Source organism: Bubalus bubalis, chromosome 9 (genome assembly GCF_019923935.1).
Source record: "Bubalus bubalis isolate 160015118507 breed Murrah chromosome 9, NDDB_SH_1, whole genome shotgun sequence".
Lineage (NCBI taxonomy): Eukaryota > Metazoa > Chordata > Mammalia > Artiodactyla > Bovidae > Bubalus > Bubalus bubalis.
Window position 1 is genome coordinate 67,240,022 of NC_059165.1, and position 15,798 is coordinate 67,255,819.

A 15,798-nucleotide genomic window follows, 5' to 3' on the forward strand; every position below is an offset into this window, starting at 1 on the left:
AAGTGGGTTCTTTACCACTAGTGCCACCTGGGAAGCCCATCGGACCCTTTTAATTTAAAAACTATATGTAACATTGTGTACAGAGAAAACATACGGCATGGACATTGCCTGGTAGAGGAGAGACCTGGACAGGGGGCAGGGGTCATGGGGATTTTGTTTTGTCATAGCTGCCAGGTGACATGCACTTATTATTTATTTCTTGTCCATCCCTCAATATGCTTTGAGCTCTGGGTGGGGCCAAAGCAGGACCCACGGGGTGAGGAACTTGATATGTGCTGAAGAACTGGATGACTTTCATTTTCCAGGAAGGAGCTGTGGGCTGCTCTGGAAGGGGGCTTGGGAAGCTTTCTCTTCAGGGCCACACAGTAAATGTTTTCAGCTCTGAAGCTCCGTGGCAATGACTCTGTGCTGCTATAATCGGAAAGCATCAGAGTTCATATGGAAACAAATAACTGTGACTATCAACTTTATTTACAGACACACCAATGTGACTGTCATATAATTTCTGTGTGTCTCAAAATACTTTTGATTTTCGTTCAACCATTTAAAGATGTGAAAAAAACATTTTTAGCTCATATACATCCTTTCGTGCTTAGTCACTCAGTTGTGTTTGACTCTTTTCGATCCCATGGACTGTACCCCACCAGGCTCCTCTGTCCATGGGAATTCCCAGGCAAGAATACTGGAGTGGGTTGCCATTCCCTTCTCTAGAGTATCTCACCCATCAGGGATTGAACCTGCATCTCCTGTGTCTCCTGCACTGGCAGGCAGATTCTTTATCTACTGAGGCTCTAACAAAACCACAGAAAGGGGATGTGACCCACAGGCCAGAGTTTGCCAACTCTATAAGTTGGAATGTCTTGATCAACGATGTCACCTTTCTAATCGGAAAATAAATATTTTCTTTCTTTTAAAACATCTTTGAAGACTGCATTCTGGAGTCAGGTACATCCCTGTTCCCATCCTCTCTGCCGCTGATTCACTGTGTCCGAGATGGTCACCTTCTTTCTCTGAGTCCAAGTCTGCGAAATGCAGATAACAGGGCATGCATGCTAGGCTCTCTTGAGAAAAGTGGACACAAGGAACCACCATGTGTCGTTTATTTGAAGACATCAGCGGGGCAAGAGTGGTCACTCCACTGAGAGAAGAGGACACCAGCCGCTGAGGCTGGAACAGAGAGCCCTGTGCTGACTTGCCAGCCAGGTTGTGCCATGCTCTCAGCCACACTTGGGGATGGAGTCCCGGCTGTTTGCTGGCAACCACTGGTAGGTGGCAGCTTGACCAGACAGACACGGGAGGTTCCATATCTCCTGGCAGCAAAGCTGCAGGTGACAGTACCATTTGACTCCCCTCCTCTGCCACCATGGCTTCCTCTTAGGGTCTGAGTGGGCAGCAGCTTCTGAGAATGACCCCTACTTCATGGGCTCCTGGGGTCCCTACCCTTGTGCACCTGGCTTCTAACCAATAGGACATGGCCAGGGTGTGGGGATGTCCTTCTGTGACCAGACTGTAAACAGTTTTGACTTCCGTCTTGCTAGAAGCCAAGGTGAAAATTCAGGAAGACCCACGCGGCCAGGAACTGAATGCAGCCAACTGCCAGTGAGCAACCCTGGAAGAGGACACATCCCCAGCTGGGTTTCAGATGAGTCTCCCAGCCCTGGGCAGCATCTCAATTACAGCCATGCCACAGGCTGTGAAGCAGAGGACCTGCTAAGCTGCATCTGAATCTGACCTACAGAAAGATGCTCAACTGGGTTGCTTTAAGCAGCTACATTTGGGGCAATCTGTTATATAGCAATAGCGAAGAGGGCTTCTCTGGAAGCTCAGTGGTAAAGAACACACCTGCCAATGCAGGAGATGTGGGTTCGATTCCTGGGTCAGGATGATCCCTTGGAGATGGAAATGGAAACCCACTCCAGTGTTCTTGCCTGGAGAATTCCATGGACAGAGGAGCCTGGCGGACTATAGTCCATGGGATCAGAGAATCAGACATGACTTTGTGACTGGACAACAACAACAATAGCTAATGAATACAGCCTGCCTTCCCTTGTTTCTGGCTGGGCATTCTGGGGCATCGCTTGAATTGGGTGACATTAATGCCTCCTGTGTACAAGGGTGGCTTAAGGATACTGGGGTGCATGCCTGCAAGGCCCCCACCACAGTGCCCAGCACAGCCATAACCAGACAATATGAACTCATGTGAGACAAAAAGCAGTGTGAGCTGAGCCCTAGTGCCTGGTGCCTGATGCCTGGGACATCTATTTACCGTGCCTCTTCCTGAGAGTCTCTTCCATCCAGACCACATGAGAACCGATGTAACCCAAGATTTAATCAAGCACTTTCTGTGTACCAGGTGGGTCAGACAGACAATACCACCTTAAAGAAATACCTTCAGTGAGTAAAATACCAAAGAGAGGTACCAGAGATAAAACAGCTTCAAATGGGCTGTACTCAGCCTGGAAGGGGGGTGCCTCCCAGAGGAGGTGTGGCTGTAGCCATGAAGCAGAAAGAGAAGGCAACCAGGCCAGGAGAGAGGAGAAGCTGTCCAGGCAGAGGAAAGAGTGTGTGCAAAGGACTGGGGGCAGGAGGGACATAGGAGCTCTGCAGGGGGTGGGCAGGGACTGTGGGGAGGAGTCTGGAGCCAGGTCAGGGCTGTTAACAGCCATTCAGAGGCGGACACAGAAGGGCGTGGCTTGTTGTTGTTCATTCGCTGTCATGTCCGACTTTCTGTGACCCCATGGATTGCATCACGCCAGGCTCCCTGTCCTCATTTCCCACAGTTTGCTCAGATTCATGTCCATTGAGTCGATGATGTTATCTAACAGTCTCATTCTCTGTCGCTCTCTTCTCTTGCCTTCAATCTTTCCCAGCATCAGGATTTTTTCCAATGAGTCAGCTCTTTGGTGGCCAAAGTATGGGAGCTTCAGCATTAGCCCTTCCAATGAATATTCAGGATTGATTTCCTTTAGGATTGACTGGTTTGATCTTATTGCAATTCAAAGGACTCTCAAGAGACTTCTCCAGCACTATAGTTCAAAAGCATCAGTTCTTCCGCACTCAGCCTTCTTTATGGTTCAACTCTCACAACTGTACTTGACTACTGGGAAAACCATAGCTTTGGCTGTATGGATCTTTGTTCAGACCTCAGCCTCTCTGGGCCTCAGTTTTCCCACATGTTCACTGGGATGTGCAAAAGGTTTGGCAGGGATGGAGTGTTCCAGACTCACACCCGGGGGCCCCTGTGTGCAGACAGGAAAAGGAACAGCCTGGAGGACATCCCAGCTCCACTTGGGGCCGGATCCCAGCATGGCAGACAGAGGACATAGCTGACTCCCAGGCTGCCCTGGGGCGAGACAGCAGGGGTGGGCTGTCCTGCCCACTGTCCTAGGGAGGAGGATCTGGCAACTCCTGACTGCTGGGGTGGGTGTTTCAGGCCCAGCGCTGGAGGCCTCTGCGCCCTGAGCTGCTCATCAGGCCTGTGGGGTCTCAGGTGGCGTGGGGGAGTGATCTGAGCTCAGGAATGGTGGTCAGGGTTTGTTCTGGGTCCCCGCACCCCTGCACTCACAGCTGTGAGGTTGCCAGCTTTGCCTGTGGAGCATTAGTTTCCCCACCTGTAAAGTGAGGAGGGATAAGGGAACTCCCTGGTGGTCCTATGGTTGGGACTTGGTGGCACTTTCACTGCGCATCCCAGTTTTAATCCTTGGTCAGGAAAATAAGATCCCATAAGACATGTGGCACGCCCAAAACGAAAAATTTAATAAATAAGATAAAAATGATGAGGCTAAAATAAGCCGCTGCAACACTTCTGAAGGATGAGTAATTGTAAACACTAAAGCACGTCCAACCCTGTCTGGAAAATCCTTAGACCTTCACATTCCAGCAAGGAGGGGTATGTTGATGCGGTCGGTGGTGACAGATGAGGAAACTTGAGGCAGGAAAGAGACAAGGTGAGGACCCCGAGGGCTCCAATGCCTGGTCTACCCGCCAGGCGCTGGAGGCTTCGGGAGGAGGGACCGTCGCGGGGATCCGGGACCCACCTAGGGCCGCCTTTTCCACTACGGCAGCTAGAGGCCGCTCGTGCCTCCGTGCAATGAGCTCGCGCCCCGTGCCCTGAGCCGTCCGTCCCGCCCACCATCCGCCCCGCCCCGCCCCGCCCCCTGCCCAGAAGGCCCTGCAGGGACGGGTCCTGCCACTCTGGAGTTTGCAGGGTGCGCGGTCTATCCCGCAGCATGAGCGCCCCCGCCGCGACCCCTATCTTCGCGCCCGGCGAGAACTGCAGCCCCGCGTGGCGGGCTGCGCCCGCGGCCTACGACGCGTCGGACACGCACCTGCAGATCCTGGGCAAGCCGGTGATGGAGCGCTGGGAGACCCCCTACATGCACGCGCTGGCGGCCGCCGCCACCTCCAGAGGTAGCCCGGCCCGGCGAGCGGGGCCGACCGAGGCCAGCCCGTTCTCCGGCGACGCGGCGGAGTCTCTGTGCGCCTTCTTTCTTCGCCCGGAATGTGGGGCCCCTCGCAAGGGCAGTGGTGGTGTCCTGGGGGCGCTCCGGGCGCCTTGAGTACCCGGAACGCCCTCTCCAGGAGCACTGACGCCCCGACTCGGGGATGGGTCCTCAGACGCGGAACTCAGCGCCCCTCCCCCCCTCCCCCCAACCCCGCACGAGGCCGAGGACGGGGAATAGCAGCCTGGCGAGGTGCTGCCCAAGCCCACGTGGGGACTTCTGCCTAGGAGTCGCGGGAGGCCCGCCTCAGCTAAGAATAGCTCCGGGAAAGCTAAGGCCAGGAGACAGCTGTTGGAGGTGGCCCTGCACCAGGTGTCAGAGCCCGTGGGGTGCTGAGGGATCCCCACGACCCCAGAGGCTGTGCGTGCCACCTCGGGGCCTCTGTGTCCCCATCTACCAAATGTGCACAGCCAGCGTCCCTGCCTGGTTAGGGTATTTCTCTCTGCTTCCGTCTTTGACCCAAAGGGGATCAATCCCCGCCCCCGTCTGTTCCAGGCCTGGGCCTTGAATCCTGGTTCTTCCTTGTCCTTTGTTGACTTCACTGTTGCGGGGCTGCAGACTGCCCAAATCGGCAGATAAGCAACCTCAGAGTAAACAGCCTGGGCCAGGGCTCAAGGTCCAGGGTCTGCCCTGCTCCCTGGCCTGGCCAGCACAGTAGTCGTTGTCCATGGCTTCCCTGGCAGGCCACCCTCCCTGGCTACTGGCCCGGGCCCACGCTGTTCCCTCTCAGAGCTGCTGTATTCTGTCCCACCTCTGCTCTGCTGTGCTGCCCGGTCCTTGTGGCAAGTGTTTCTCCCCACCAAAGCCGTGCCCCCTCCTCCAGGTAGCCTCACCAGCCCCACCCTGCGGGTAACACATGGGCTCTCTGTCTGCCTAGGGGGCCGGGTGCTAGAAGTGGGCTTCGGCATGGCCATCGCAGCCACAAAGGTGCAGGAGGCTCCCATTGAGGAGCACTGGATTATTGAGTGCAACGAGGGCGTCTTCCAGCGGCTCCAGGATTGGGCCCTGCAGCAGCCACACAAGGTACCTTTCTCTGCCCTTGGCCCGTCTTCAGGGTGAAGGCCCTGCCCCCTCCCTTGTAACAGATGGAGTTCTGGGCCCCCTCTGACCTAGCCTTCTTTTTCTCCTCTGCCCCAAGGTGGTTCCCTTGAAAGGCCTGTGGGAGGAGGTGGCACCCACCCTGCCAGACAGTCACTTTGATGGTGAGGGGCTCTGGGAGCTGGGGGGGTTGCTCTGCAGGGCCTGCCAGCCCCTCTGCCTGCTTTTGAAGCCTTGATGTTTCACTGGGGCATAGAGCCAAGAGGCAGGCACGGACGGATGCACGTCCAGGAGCCTGCATGCAGGTGCGCATATACCTCAAGGATGGAAGAGACATGATGCGTAGAAGTGGCCATGGCACTTGGGGCCTCCCCAAGGCTCCCACTGGCAGCCCTGCCTGGTGAGGCTGCCTCCCCAACCATGTGACTTCCATCCTCCCACACAGGGATCCTGTACGATACATACCCGCTGTCGGAGGAGACCTGGCACACTCACCAGTTCAACTTCATTCGGGTAGGGCCACTGATGGTGGAATGTGGGCTACCAGCCACAGGATGGAGGGCCAGCCCTGTGGGGGGCACCTGCTGTCCATGCAGGGGTCACCTCTCCTTCCACTATTCCCCTGACCTTCCAGGAGGTGGGAGGTCCGCTGGGAACACCTCTGCCCACCCTCACATCCCTTCCTGACCACTGTTCACCCCCACCCCCACCCCCAGGACCATGCCTTCCGCCTGCTGAAGCCAGGGGGTGTCCTCACCTACTGTAACCTCACCTCCTGGGGAGAGCTAATGAAGACCAAGTATTCAGACATCACCACCATGTTTGAGGTGCCCCACCCCCATCCTGGGAAGTGACTCTGGGTGGGGAGACAGCTGTGATCTGGGGAGGGTCCCTGGCTTCCGCCAGCCCTATGGGCTGATCTCCTCAGTGGACTCAGCGCCCACCTGTACATCAGGAGAGATCAGTCTCTCCATGCTGACATCTGGTGGCTCCCCCAGGCCCTGGGGATACAGGGATGCAGCCCAGAGTCCCCGCACCCCTCCCTCTGCCCTCCTGCACCCAGGCTTCTCTTTATTGGTCTGGCCACCTTTGTCTCAGGCCTTTGCCCACTTGATTTCCTCTATCTGCAAGGACGTACTAGGCCATACCCCCTAACAGCCTGGAAGTGGTGTTTGAACACCTGGAGACACCCACACCCAGGCCTCTGACCCCACCTAGCCCCCAGGGTACCTGGCAGAGGGGTGGGCTGCAGAGCGTCACCCCTGCTCGCCACTCCCTGTGACGTGGCGCCTCCCTCTGGCCAGGAGACCCAGGTGCCGGCCCTGCTGGAGGCGGGCTTCCGGCGGGATAACATCCGCACACAGGTCTTGGAGCTGGTCCCACCAGCCGACTGCCGCTACTACGCCTTCCCGCGGATGATCACGCCCCTGGTCACCAAGCACTGAGCCCAAGGGCCAGCTGCCCACGCCGCCTGGGGGCCCTGGGTTTCGGGAACCCCTACCCCTACTCAGTACCTTTGTGACCGGAATTGAGGGCTCCAACCCTCAGCCCTGGTCCAGACCCACGCCAGCCTCCCTACCCCTGCCAGAGGACCTGGGGATGAAATAAACGCTAATGCTGGTCTGGCCCATCAGCAGTGGGACACAAGTGTGTGTTTGCTTTTACTTTTCCTGCCTCTCCAAAGAATGGTAAAAGGAAAGAAATCTGCTACAAGGGCTTTTTGGAGCCGGTGGCCATTCCCCACTAGTTTCCGATCTCCCGTCCCGCCCTCAGCAGACATTGACAATCAATCACCGATGCCCCCCCCCCCCCCCCCCCGCCCTCCCGCTGGTAGGCACCTAGGGTCCTCAGAAGAGGCAAAACTAGGTCAGGGCCACACAGGGTGGCAGCCCCAAGATCCAGACCCTCTGGTCCCACCCAGTCAGGTTGCACCCCAACTCTACCGTCATCCTGTTGCTTCTCACTCGACGCCCTCCCAGGGTCTCAACTTCCCCCACACGAGAGCAAGGTTCCCCTCTCCGCCCCGCCCTCCCCAGCCCCGGCCCACAGAGCACGCTGGGCGGGAGCGCAGGGAGGGTTGATCGGGTTTATTGACCGCCTCTTGGGAGGACGATGCTCAGGGCGGCCGGGCGCCAGCACTACCTGCGGTACCAGATCCGCAACCTCTTTTCCCGTTTGATCTTCTTCTGCAGCTGCAGAATGCCATAGAGCAGGGCCTCGGCCGTAGGCGGGCAGCCTAGAGAGGAGCGGTGCAAGCGGTGCCTCAAGCTCCTGACCCCTCCACCCAATGCCAGTTGGGATGGGCTTGAGGGAGGGCAGGTGGGCGGGGCCACCCTCGGGGTCCGCCAGCCAGACAGACGGAATGAACCCAGGACTGGACCTCCAGGCCAAGACGTGGGTGGGGGAAGGCCGGGAGGGCCCCGCCCAGGTGAGCTGCCCTGTCCACGTTCCTTACCCCCACGTGACCTGGCTCGGGACCCAGGAGACAAGTATGGGCAGCCTGCTGACACCCAGGCCACACTGCCCCGCTCCCCAGGACCCTTGCAAAGAGGTGGGGGCAGACTGGAGCGAGCTGAATCCGGGTAAAGTCAAAGATACACAGCTGGGGAGGGACAACGAGGGCAAAGGCTGAGGTGTCACTCTTCTGGGACCCTGGGTCTGCTCATGCTTCACAGGGCGAGCCCTCTCAGTGGGGGAAGAGGAGGTTCTGTGCGCCCAGAGGGGCTCACCTGGGACGTAGATGTCCACTGGAACGATGCGGTCGCAGCCCCGCACCACTGAGTAGGAGTAGTGGTAGTAGCCACCTCCGTTGGCACAGCTGGGGGTGGGAGGCGGGGCTGTGAGGGCCTTTCCCACCACCGTGGCCACCTCTCTCCCCTCTCCCAACCCCCAACCCACACCTCTTCCATAGATATGATGGGTACACAAAACTGTAAATGTGCCAAACCCCACTTTGAAAGGGTGAACTTTATAGTATGTGAATTCCACCTCCACCAAGAAATTAGATGACTACACAGCCTTTAATGGCATGGAGAAATAGGAGCTGGCCAGATGGGGAGAAGGCTGCAGCCCCCCCAGAGCAGGACGTCCCTCCTATGGTCCTACCGCAGACACAGACAGGAACTGGACAGGCTGCTGGGGTGGGGGCACGACTGTCACGGGCAGAAGGGGACATTCTGGATGACCCCAGTGAGAAGGCAGCACAGAAAGGAGACAGGAGAGAGGCCAGTGTGTCACTGGCATGTCTGTCATCCGACCCTGCCCCACTGGGCACTCACCTCCCCATGGATACGACATAGCGGGGCTCCGGCATCTGGTCGTAGACCTGGAAGAGACAGGGGTCTGTGTGCAGCTCAAGGCTGGGGGGTGGGGGACAGGGAGTAAGGGTGAGCCTTGGGGCTGGGCCCACCTTGCGGAGTGCAGGGGCCATCTTGTTGGTGAGCGTCCCAGCCACGATCATCACGTCGGACTGGCGTGGGCTGGCACGGAAGACCACGCCAAAGCGGTCCATGTCATAGCGGGGCGCCGCCATGTGCATCATCTCCACGGCACAGCAGGCCAGGCCAAAGGTCATGGGCCACAGCGAGCTCTGCAGGGCAGGGTAGGTGGCCAGTGACCAGACTGAGGGGCCCACCGTGTTTAAAGAAACTGGGTGATTTCACAAAGAAAAATCCAGATGCCTAGCCTTTCTTCAAAGATGACCCCTTAGCCCACAGTGACTACATGACCTCCAGACCCCCAAGACATTCTGGATGCTAGTCACCAGCCTGAGCATGCTGCTCCAGTCCAGGACTGCCCACCAGGAGGGCAAAGTGAGTTTGGCCAGTGGGTCCATGCTTCCCTGCAGCCACGTTACCAAAAAGAAAAACAGAAAAGCCCTAAAACCAACTGCAAATAGTTTTAATGATACAGTGCACACAACCCCTGCTGCTGCTGCTGCTAAGTTGCTTCAGTCATGTCTGACTCTGTGCGACCCCATAGATAGCAGCCCACCAGGCTCCACTGTCCCTGGGATTCTCCAGGCAAGAACACTGGAGTGGGTTGCCATTTCCTTCTCCAATGCATGAAAGTGAAAAGTGAAAAGTGAAGTCGCTCAGTCGTGTCCGACTCTTAGCGACCCCATGGACTGCAGCCTACCAGGCTCCTCCATCCATGGGATTTTCCAGGCAAGAGTACTGGAGTCTCCCCTAAATCTGGTCTCCAACATGGCACATGCTGCTCTGGGTGCCCAGTGATCACTCCTGGCACAGATTTAGAGCCTGCGACCAAGCCCCTGCAGGGCCTTGTTCCCAACAGTGCCTGAACTCAAAGGGCTAACTCCTCCAGGAAGCCCTCCTGGATGCACCCTGACTTCCCTCCGACTTGTAGTGTCTGATTCTCACCACCCCCTGCCCCCCACCACCCCAGATGTTCTCTCTGCTTGTCTGTGTCCATCTGGGGATCTGGCCAAGGTCCCTGCTGCCCTGCAGATGTGCTAATTCAGGTGACAGAGCTTGGGCCATCCAGAGGGCAAGGGCAGCCCAACATGGCAGGGTACCCGAGCAGTGCCCACAGTGGCCGACTCCACAGTGCCTGGCCACAATGACATGGCCACCCTGGAGCAGCGGGTCTGGACGGGCGCTCACTGCCTGGACACTGTACAGCACCATCAATGGGGGCCTGTTCCCCAGGGGGGCGCCCTAGGGGCACTGAAAGGAGCCCCTGTCCTAGGACAGAGAAATGTGTCTTAAGGAGACACAGATGAGCACAAGGATACCCAGACTGTCCCAAGGCCAACATGGGGGGTGGGTGGAAGTTAGGATACCTGCTGGGAAGGAGCTACTGTTTTCATGCCCATTTCCAGTTAAAAACATGGGCTTTACATTAAAAGAGCAAAGAGAGGAACAGAAGACAGAAGGACAGGAAGGAGGTAGGTCATTCTCTCTGGGAGGTGGCGGGGGAAGGGCAGAGATCCTGAGAATCAGAGCCTCAGATCTCCACACAGAGGGGCCTGGCCCACTCTGTGGCCACTTGGCAGCAGGGCCCTGAGGGACAGAGACAGGGAGGGGCTCACCCGGCGTGCCCAGTTGATGAGGTCGTCCAGCTTGGCCACCACATACTCGCCCCGGCTGCTGGGAAGTGCGGCAGGTTTGGGGACCACGGCTCTGGCCTGGGATACGGCGGGCTGAGTACTGGGCATGGACACATGGCATGGGGAGGCGTCAGCCAGGCAGGCGCCCCCTCTGCCCCCACCTGCTGCCCAGGCCTGGGGCAGGACATGCCTTGCTACAGTCCCAGTGAGACCTTGTCCTCTCAGGGACTTGGTCTCCTTATCTGGAAAACGGGTTTGGCTGACACACTCTTGTCAGGAAGCTCCTGGTCTGGACATGTGCAGCCATCAGCCTGGATGTGCAGGAGGGGGCTGGGCAGGACTCTGAGGGCAAGGATCCCTGGCATTGCCCCACTGGGTGGTGGGAGGGCCCCAGGGTTGCCATGGGCCACTGCTGTGGCAGTGGGGGGGGGGGGGCGGGTGGTGGCTTGGGGGATAGCTCCTGGAAAGGCCGGCCTCACCTGCTCGGGCTGTCAGCAGCCATGCTGGAATGGACCCCTCGCACCTGCAGAGCGGCACCCATGCCAGAGCTGTCAGGAGATGGATCACACATGACAGGGAGCCCAGGGTGCCTGCTGACAGGGTCACCCTGGGACCAGCGTGGGGGGACTGACCAGGGGCCAAATATAGCCCTCCACCTGTTTTTTGTAAATTAAGTTTTACTGACACACAGCCATGCCCATTCACTTTCTTGGTGGCTGTGGCAGTTTTTAAAGAGCCGAAAATGTTCACTATCTGGCCCTTTCCGGAAACAAATCTGCTGATCCCTGGTCTAGAGAGTGCCTGCTCTGCATCTGAAATTTTCCTTGTTTTCCCATTTTCCCTTTGCTTTGCATTATCTATTTTATTCCTAGGGGAAAAGCCTATCAAAATAAAATCAGCCCAAATCCACGCCGTCCTCAGGGCCCCCAACTCCCCTCCATTAAGAAGACCCTCCCTGGGGTTTGGGGGAGAATGGATACATGTATATATATGACTGAGTCTCTTCACTGGAACTATCACAACATTGTTAATCAGCTGCAACCCAAAACAAAATGTTTTTGGTGTTAAAAAAAAAAAAGGAAGAAGAAGACCCTCCCCTGAGATCTGCTGTGTCCCTGAAAGCTTGGGGCTGGGGCTGGATTTCTGGGCTTTGTCTGCACCAAGGGCCTGGCAGCCACCTGCCTTCCCGTCCCAAGGAGGTTTGCACAGGGCTGCTGCCTGAGCAAATGCACCAGAAGCCTTCCAGTGCCAGGTAATGGCTGAGTTGAGGGCACGAGGGCAGGGAGACACGGGTCTGCAGGCCAGGCGACCCCCAACCTGGCGCTGCTGGAGGGCCCTCCCAAGTCTGAGGCACCCTAATGGCTCCGTCTAAGCCCCTCCCGGCCAGGGCCTCACTGCTGTGGGTAAAGGGTCAGGATCAGAGCCCAAGGCAGGCACTCACCGCACAGCAAGGATCGGGTGGAGCAGGCGGGGAGCTGCAGAGAGAACCACAGGGTGGAGGCAGTGAGCTGAGGCAGCATCAGGCCACACTGGCTGGGAGTGTCCAGCTAGGCATTTGCCTGCCAGGACCTAGCACCCCCTCTCTCTCACCCTCAGTCTATCTAGACTCCATTTAACAAATGTTTGGTACAGAGCGGTCTTTCAGGGGACTTCCCTGGTGGTCGAGGGGTCAGGACTCCGTGCTTCCACTGCAAGGGGCCCGGGTATGATCCCTGGTCAGGGAACTAAGATTCTGCAAGCTGTGAGGTATAGCCCCCCCCCAAAAAAGCCATCTTTCAGAATATGAAGCAGACACCAGACAGTGTCCAGTGTCATTCCTCTGTTTCCAATGACACAGCCCACACTGGAGGCCAGTACTCCTTTGCTCAGGCACATCAGTGTCCCACCTACCTCAGGGCCTTGCACTTGCCATGCTCTCTGCCTGGAGCACTTGGCCCTTCTTGTGGGTTTCAGCTCAACTGCCTGGGTCTACACTAGCTTCCTAGGCCCTCCTGATCCTGCCACATCTGCATGTTCTTGTATGGTGCCTGCCTGCCCCAGCGATGGCCTCCCTGGCTTCCCTTAGTGTCTGTCACGGTCTTGACTCAGACTGACAGGTGTGTGTCAAGTTAACATATCCACAGACTTCAGCGAGGCTCCAGGCCCTGGGCTGGGAGTTCCGGAGTCCCAGAAGCTGGGCAACTCCAGACTCCTGTGTGAGCTGCCTCTGTCTCAGCCTCAGCCCCCTAACCTGACCTTAGTTAGGGTTTTGGGTAAGCTCACAGCACAGTAAATGCCCTTCACCTCCAAGGTGAGGGAATTCCAACCTCTGGTCCAGACTTAGCAAGAGGCTGCTGGTAAGGATTCAGAAGGCCGGCAAACTTGCACGGGAAGGAAAAACACCCATTTTATGGTCACCCACGTCTTACTAAAAATTTGGCCTTTCCTTAGTATAGCCCAAACTACAGCAGTACTAGCAGGATGCAGGCATTTCACCAACAGAAATGACAGTGGTTTCTTAACTACGCCACAGGGACTGCTGCCAACCCTGTGTAAAGGAACGTGCCCACTCCATTCCTTCAAGGACACAGCAGTTGGTAGACCCGCCACTAGACCCTGACATTCCAGGCATGACTAATGAAGCACCCGGACTGAGAACAGATCCCTGGTTCCCAGACAATATCTTGAGAGCTGTCAGTATACCCACTTTTCTTTACAATCCTGGGAATCCATCCTAGGCGCTTAATCGCTAATCGGAGGAGGAAAGGGCCCTGGAGCAGCCAGGGTTAGGACGCCTGCTCAGCGGGTGACCGACCCCTTCCCAGGGTGGCAGGCTGCCCTGGGTGGCGTTCCAGCCCTGCCAGGCCGCGTGACCTCCAGGGGGTCCCAGCCTCTCTGTGGGCCTCACTTTTCTCCCTGTCAGGGCCGTACCCACCAGCGCCGCCTCTTCCCGGGAATTTCAGGGGCAGGATCCCGGGCCAAATGTGGGCCCCTTCTGCCCCCGCCTGCAATTCCTCTCAAAGATGGCAGCCTGCATCACCCTCGGCCTCCGCTTGCCCGAGCGGCTGAGGGTAAAGGCTCCCGGAGCGACCTAAACCCCGACCCCGCCACCCCGGCCCGCTCACCCGCCAGCGCCGCCATCTTGGCCTCGGCCTTCAGACAACCTCTACGGTCCGTCCTCTGTAGCGCTCCGGATGCCCCGGGCCGTCGCCCAAAGCGGCTCGGCTGGTGCGGAAAAACCGGAACTCGGGTGGGGACGTTCCGCCTCTGTGGACGCCCCACCGCCGCCCGACTCCGACACCCTGCGCGGAAATAGAACACAGAGGCGTGGGCGGAGAGTCTTGGCAAAAGGAAGAGGGTAGCCCACTCTCTTCTTACCCGGGGAAGCAAAAAGCGCGAGCTCCGTCCCTGGGTGGGCTCGAACCACCAACCTTTCGGTTAACAGCCGAACGCGCTAACCGATTGCGCCACAGAGACGGCGTTGTGGCTGAGTTGCAGGCGCGACCCTACGAGGCATGCGCGGCCCGCATGGGCAGCCCGAGCTACGTTTGCGTGCGAGCCGCACAGAGCGGGGCGGAGTCAGGAGGCGAGGACGGCCCCTGCTATCCAGCCGAAATAGCTCAGTTGGGAGAGCGTTAGACTGAAGATCTAAAGGTCCCTGGTTCGATCCCGGGTTTCGGCAAAAGTTTTGGCGCTGCTAGCATCATCCTTCTCTTTGACTCAGAGCTGATGTGTGGATGTTGACATTGGCTTATGCCAACGCGGGAGGGCTTGAATGGAAAAAGGCCTCAAACTCGCCCCGCCAATCCCCAAAACTGTGAATCCAGCCCCAAAACACCGCCCTCTTCTACCTCGATTTCCAATGTATTTTAAGTGGTAGGATTAGAACGAATGCTAATTGTAAAAAGAAACACTGCTAAACACCAAGAGCGGCAAAAGGGAGTTTGCAAAAACACCTTTGTCTCCGATGTGTGTGTGTGTGTGTGTGTGTGTGTGTGTGTGTGTGTTTAAAGTTAAGTATTTATATTTGGCTTCATTGAGTCTGCTGCTGCACAGGCTTTTCTCTGTTTTCGCAGAGCGGGACAGTAGTTGTGTCGCAGGGGCTTCGTTGCTCCAACGCATGTGGGATCTTCCTGACTAGGGAGCCAACCCGTGACTCCTGCATTAGCAGGCAGACTCTATCTGTGGACTGCCAGGGAAGTCCCTCCTATGTGGTTTAATTGTGACAATCCTGTGGGGCACCTGTTCTACCCATTTTACGTATAGGGAAACTGACTCTTAAACGGGGGAACTCAGGTGAGCAGCAGGGCTCCTCCTGGCGGGCGAGGACCAGCCCAGGTGTGTCGGGGAGCCTGGCGATAGAGGTCCGGGCAGGGGCAGGTGGGATCTGGCCGCCCTCACCATCCATCTCCAGCACATGCAGGAGTAAAGAGCAGGTGGGGCCGAGGGGAACCCTACAAGTCCTCAGTTCCCACGACTGGCCAGGCTGTGGAGCTGGATTTTTGTTTTAAAATTTTAAATAAACCCAAATAATTAATTTAAAAAATGAAGACCCAGCACAGCCAAAAACAAAAACAAAAAATTTTAAGGTGGTGGTGGTGGGCGGGGTGGGGGGCGGGGGGAGCGGGAGGCTTCTCTGGTGGCTCATTGGTAAAGAATTTGTCAATGCAGTTGTTACGGGTTCAATCCCTGGTCCATGCAGATCCCACATGCCCTGGAGCAACTAAGCCCTTGTGCTACAGCTATTGAGCCTGTGTTCTAGCACCCGAGAGCCACAACTACTGACATAGGGGGCCCTAAAGCCTGTGCTCAGCAGCAAAAGTCACTGCAGTGATAAGACCACACATTGCAATTATAGTAGTCCCTGCTTCCGAAACTAGAGAAAAGCACACACAGCAAAGACGACCCAGCACAGCCCTAAATAAATAAACTGTTGATTCAGAGAAAAGTTGTGAACATAGTACAGAGCTTGCTATGCTCAACACCCAGTGTCCCCTATTGCTAACATCTTACACTCACGTTCACGATTCAGGAACCAATGTGGATACATCGCCACCATGATCACGTCACAGCTTTTAAGAGCTAGTTTTCTCCTCACGTCCTAGTCCTGTGAGCCAGGCACCTGGGAGCCGAGCCCCTAGCCCCACCCAAGCCTTCAGATGGTGCAGCTCCAGACGGAGATCTGAGACCACAGAGTGGCGCACAGGA

General features: G+C 57.1%; 2 protein-coding genes and 2 non-coding genes across 6 annotated transcripts; 2 read left to right on the forward strand and 2 right to left on the reverse strand.

Annotated features, from left to right (window-relative positions):
- Nucleotides 1-4,155: 4,155 nt before the first annotated feature.
- On the forward strand, nucleotides 4,156-7,187 carry GAMT (guanidinoacetate N-methyltransferase). Its single transcript, XM_025292769.2, has 6 exons — nucleotides 4,156-4,410; nucleotides 5,380-5,525; nucleotides 5,641-5,704; nucleotides 5,986-6,053; nucleotides 6,257-6,367; nucleotides 6,845-7,187. Exons 1-6 carry the CDS (start codon nucleotides 4,230-4,232, stop codon nucleotides 6,983-6,985), a joined length of 711 nt encoding a protein of 236 aa, XP_025148554.1. The 5' UTR covers nucleotides 4,156-4,229; the 3' UTR covers nucleotides 6,986-7,187.
- A 425-nt stretch (nucleotides 7,188-7,612) lies between these two features.
- Nucleotides 7,613-15,664, reverse strand: NDUFS7 (NADH:ubiquinone oxidoreductase core subunit S7). Of its 3 annotated transcripts, none has more exons than XM_006050517.2 (9): nucleotides 15,610-15,664; nucleotides 13,716-13,892; nucleotides 12,053-12,086; nucleotides 11,091-11,159; nucleotides 10,594-10,711; nucleotides 8,950-9,129; nucleotides 8,819-8,865; nucleotides 8,270-8,358; nucleotides 7,613-7,776 (listed from the first exon to the last, which is right to left on the reverse strand). In XM_006050517.2, exons 1-9 carry the CDS (start codon nucleotides 15,647-15,649, stop codon nucleotides 7,679-7,681), a joined length of 852 nt encoding a protein of 283 aa, XP_006050579.1. In that variant the 5' UTR covers nucleotides 15,650-15,664; the 3' UTR covers nucleotides 7,613-7,678. The 3 variants fall into 3 exon arrangements, with proteins under 3 accessions (XP_006050579.1, XP_006050581.1, XP_006050580.1); XM_006050519.3 differs by lacking the exon at nucleotides 15,610-15,664 and adding an exon at nucleotides 14,022-14,139; XM_006050518.4 differs by lacking the exon at nucleotides 15,610-15,664 and adding an exon at nucleotides 13,969-14,087.
- Nucleotides 13,994-14,067, reverse strand: TRNAN-GUU. Its single transcript has one exon. It is a non-coding gene; the product is annotated as a tRNA-Asn (tRNA).
- Nucleotides 14,200-14,272, forward strand: TRNAF-GAA. Its single transcript has one exon. It is a non-coding gene; the product is annotated as a tRNA-Phe (tRNA).
- Nucleotides 15,665-15,798: the final 134 nt, after the last annotated feature.

Coding starts and splice junctions, on each gene's coding strand:
- NDUFS7 (XM_006050517.2), bottom strand. CDS start 15,649: ATGGTGGCGATGTATCCACATTGGTTCCTGAATCGTGAAC. Junction 11,160..12,052: donor CACCCGATCCTTGCTGTGCG/GTGAGTGCCTGC, acceptor ATCTCCTGACAG/CTCTGGCATGGGTGCCGCTC. Junction 10,712..11,090: donor GCTGCTGACAGCCCGAGCAG/GTGAGGCCGGCC, acceptor GTCCATGCCCAG/TACTCAGCCCGCCGTATCCC.
- GAMT (XM_025292769.2), top strand. CDS start 4,230: ATGAGCGCCCCCGCCGCGACCCCTATCTTCGCGCCCGGCGAGAACTGC. Junction 5,526..5,640: donor CCCTGCAGCAGCCACACAAG/GTACCTTTCTCT, acceptor CTCTGCCCCAAG/GTGGTTCCCTTGAAAGGCCT. Junction 6,368..6,844: donor ACATCACCACCATGTTTGAG/GTGCCCCACCCC, acceptor CCCTCTGGCCAG/GAGACCCAGGTGCCGGCCCT.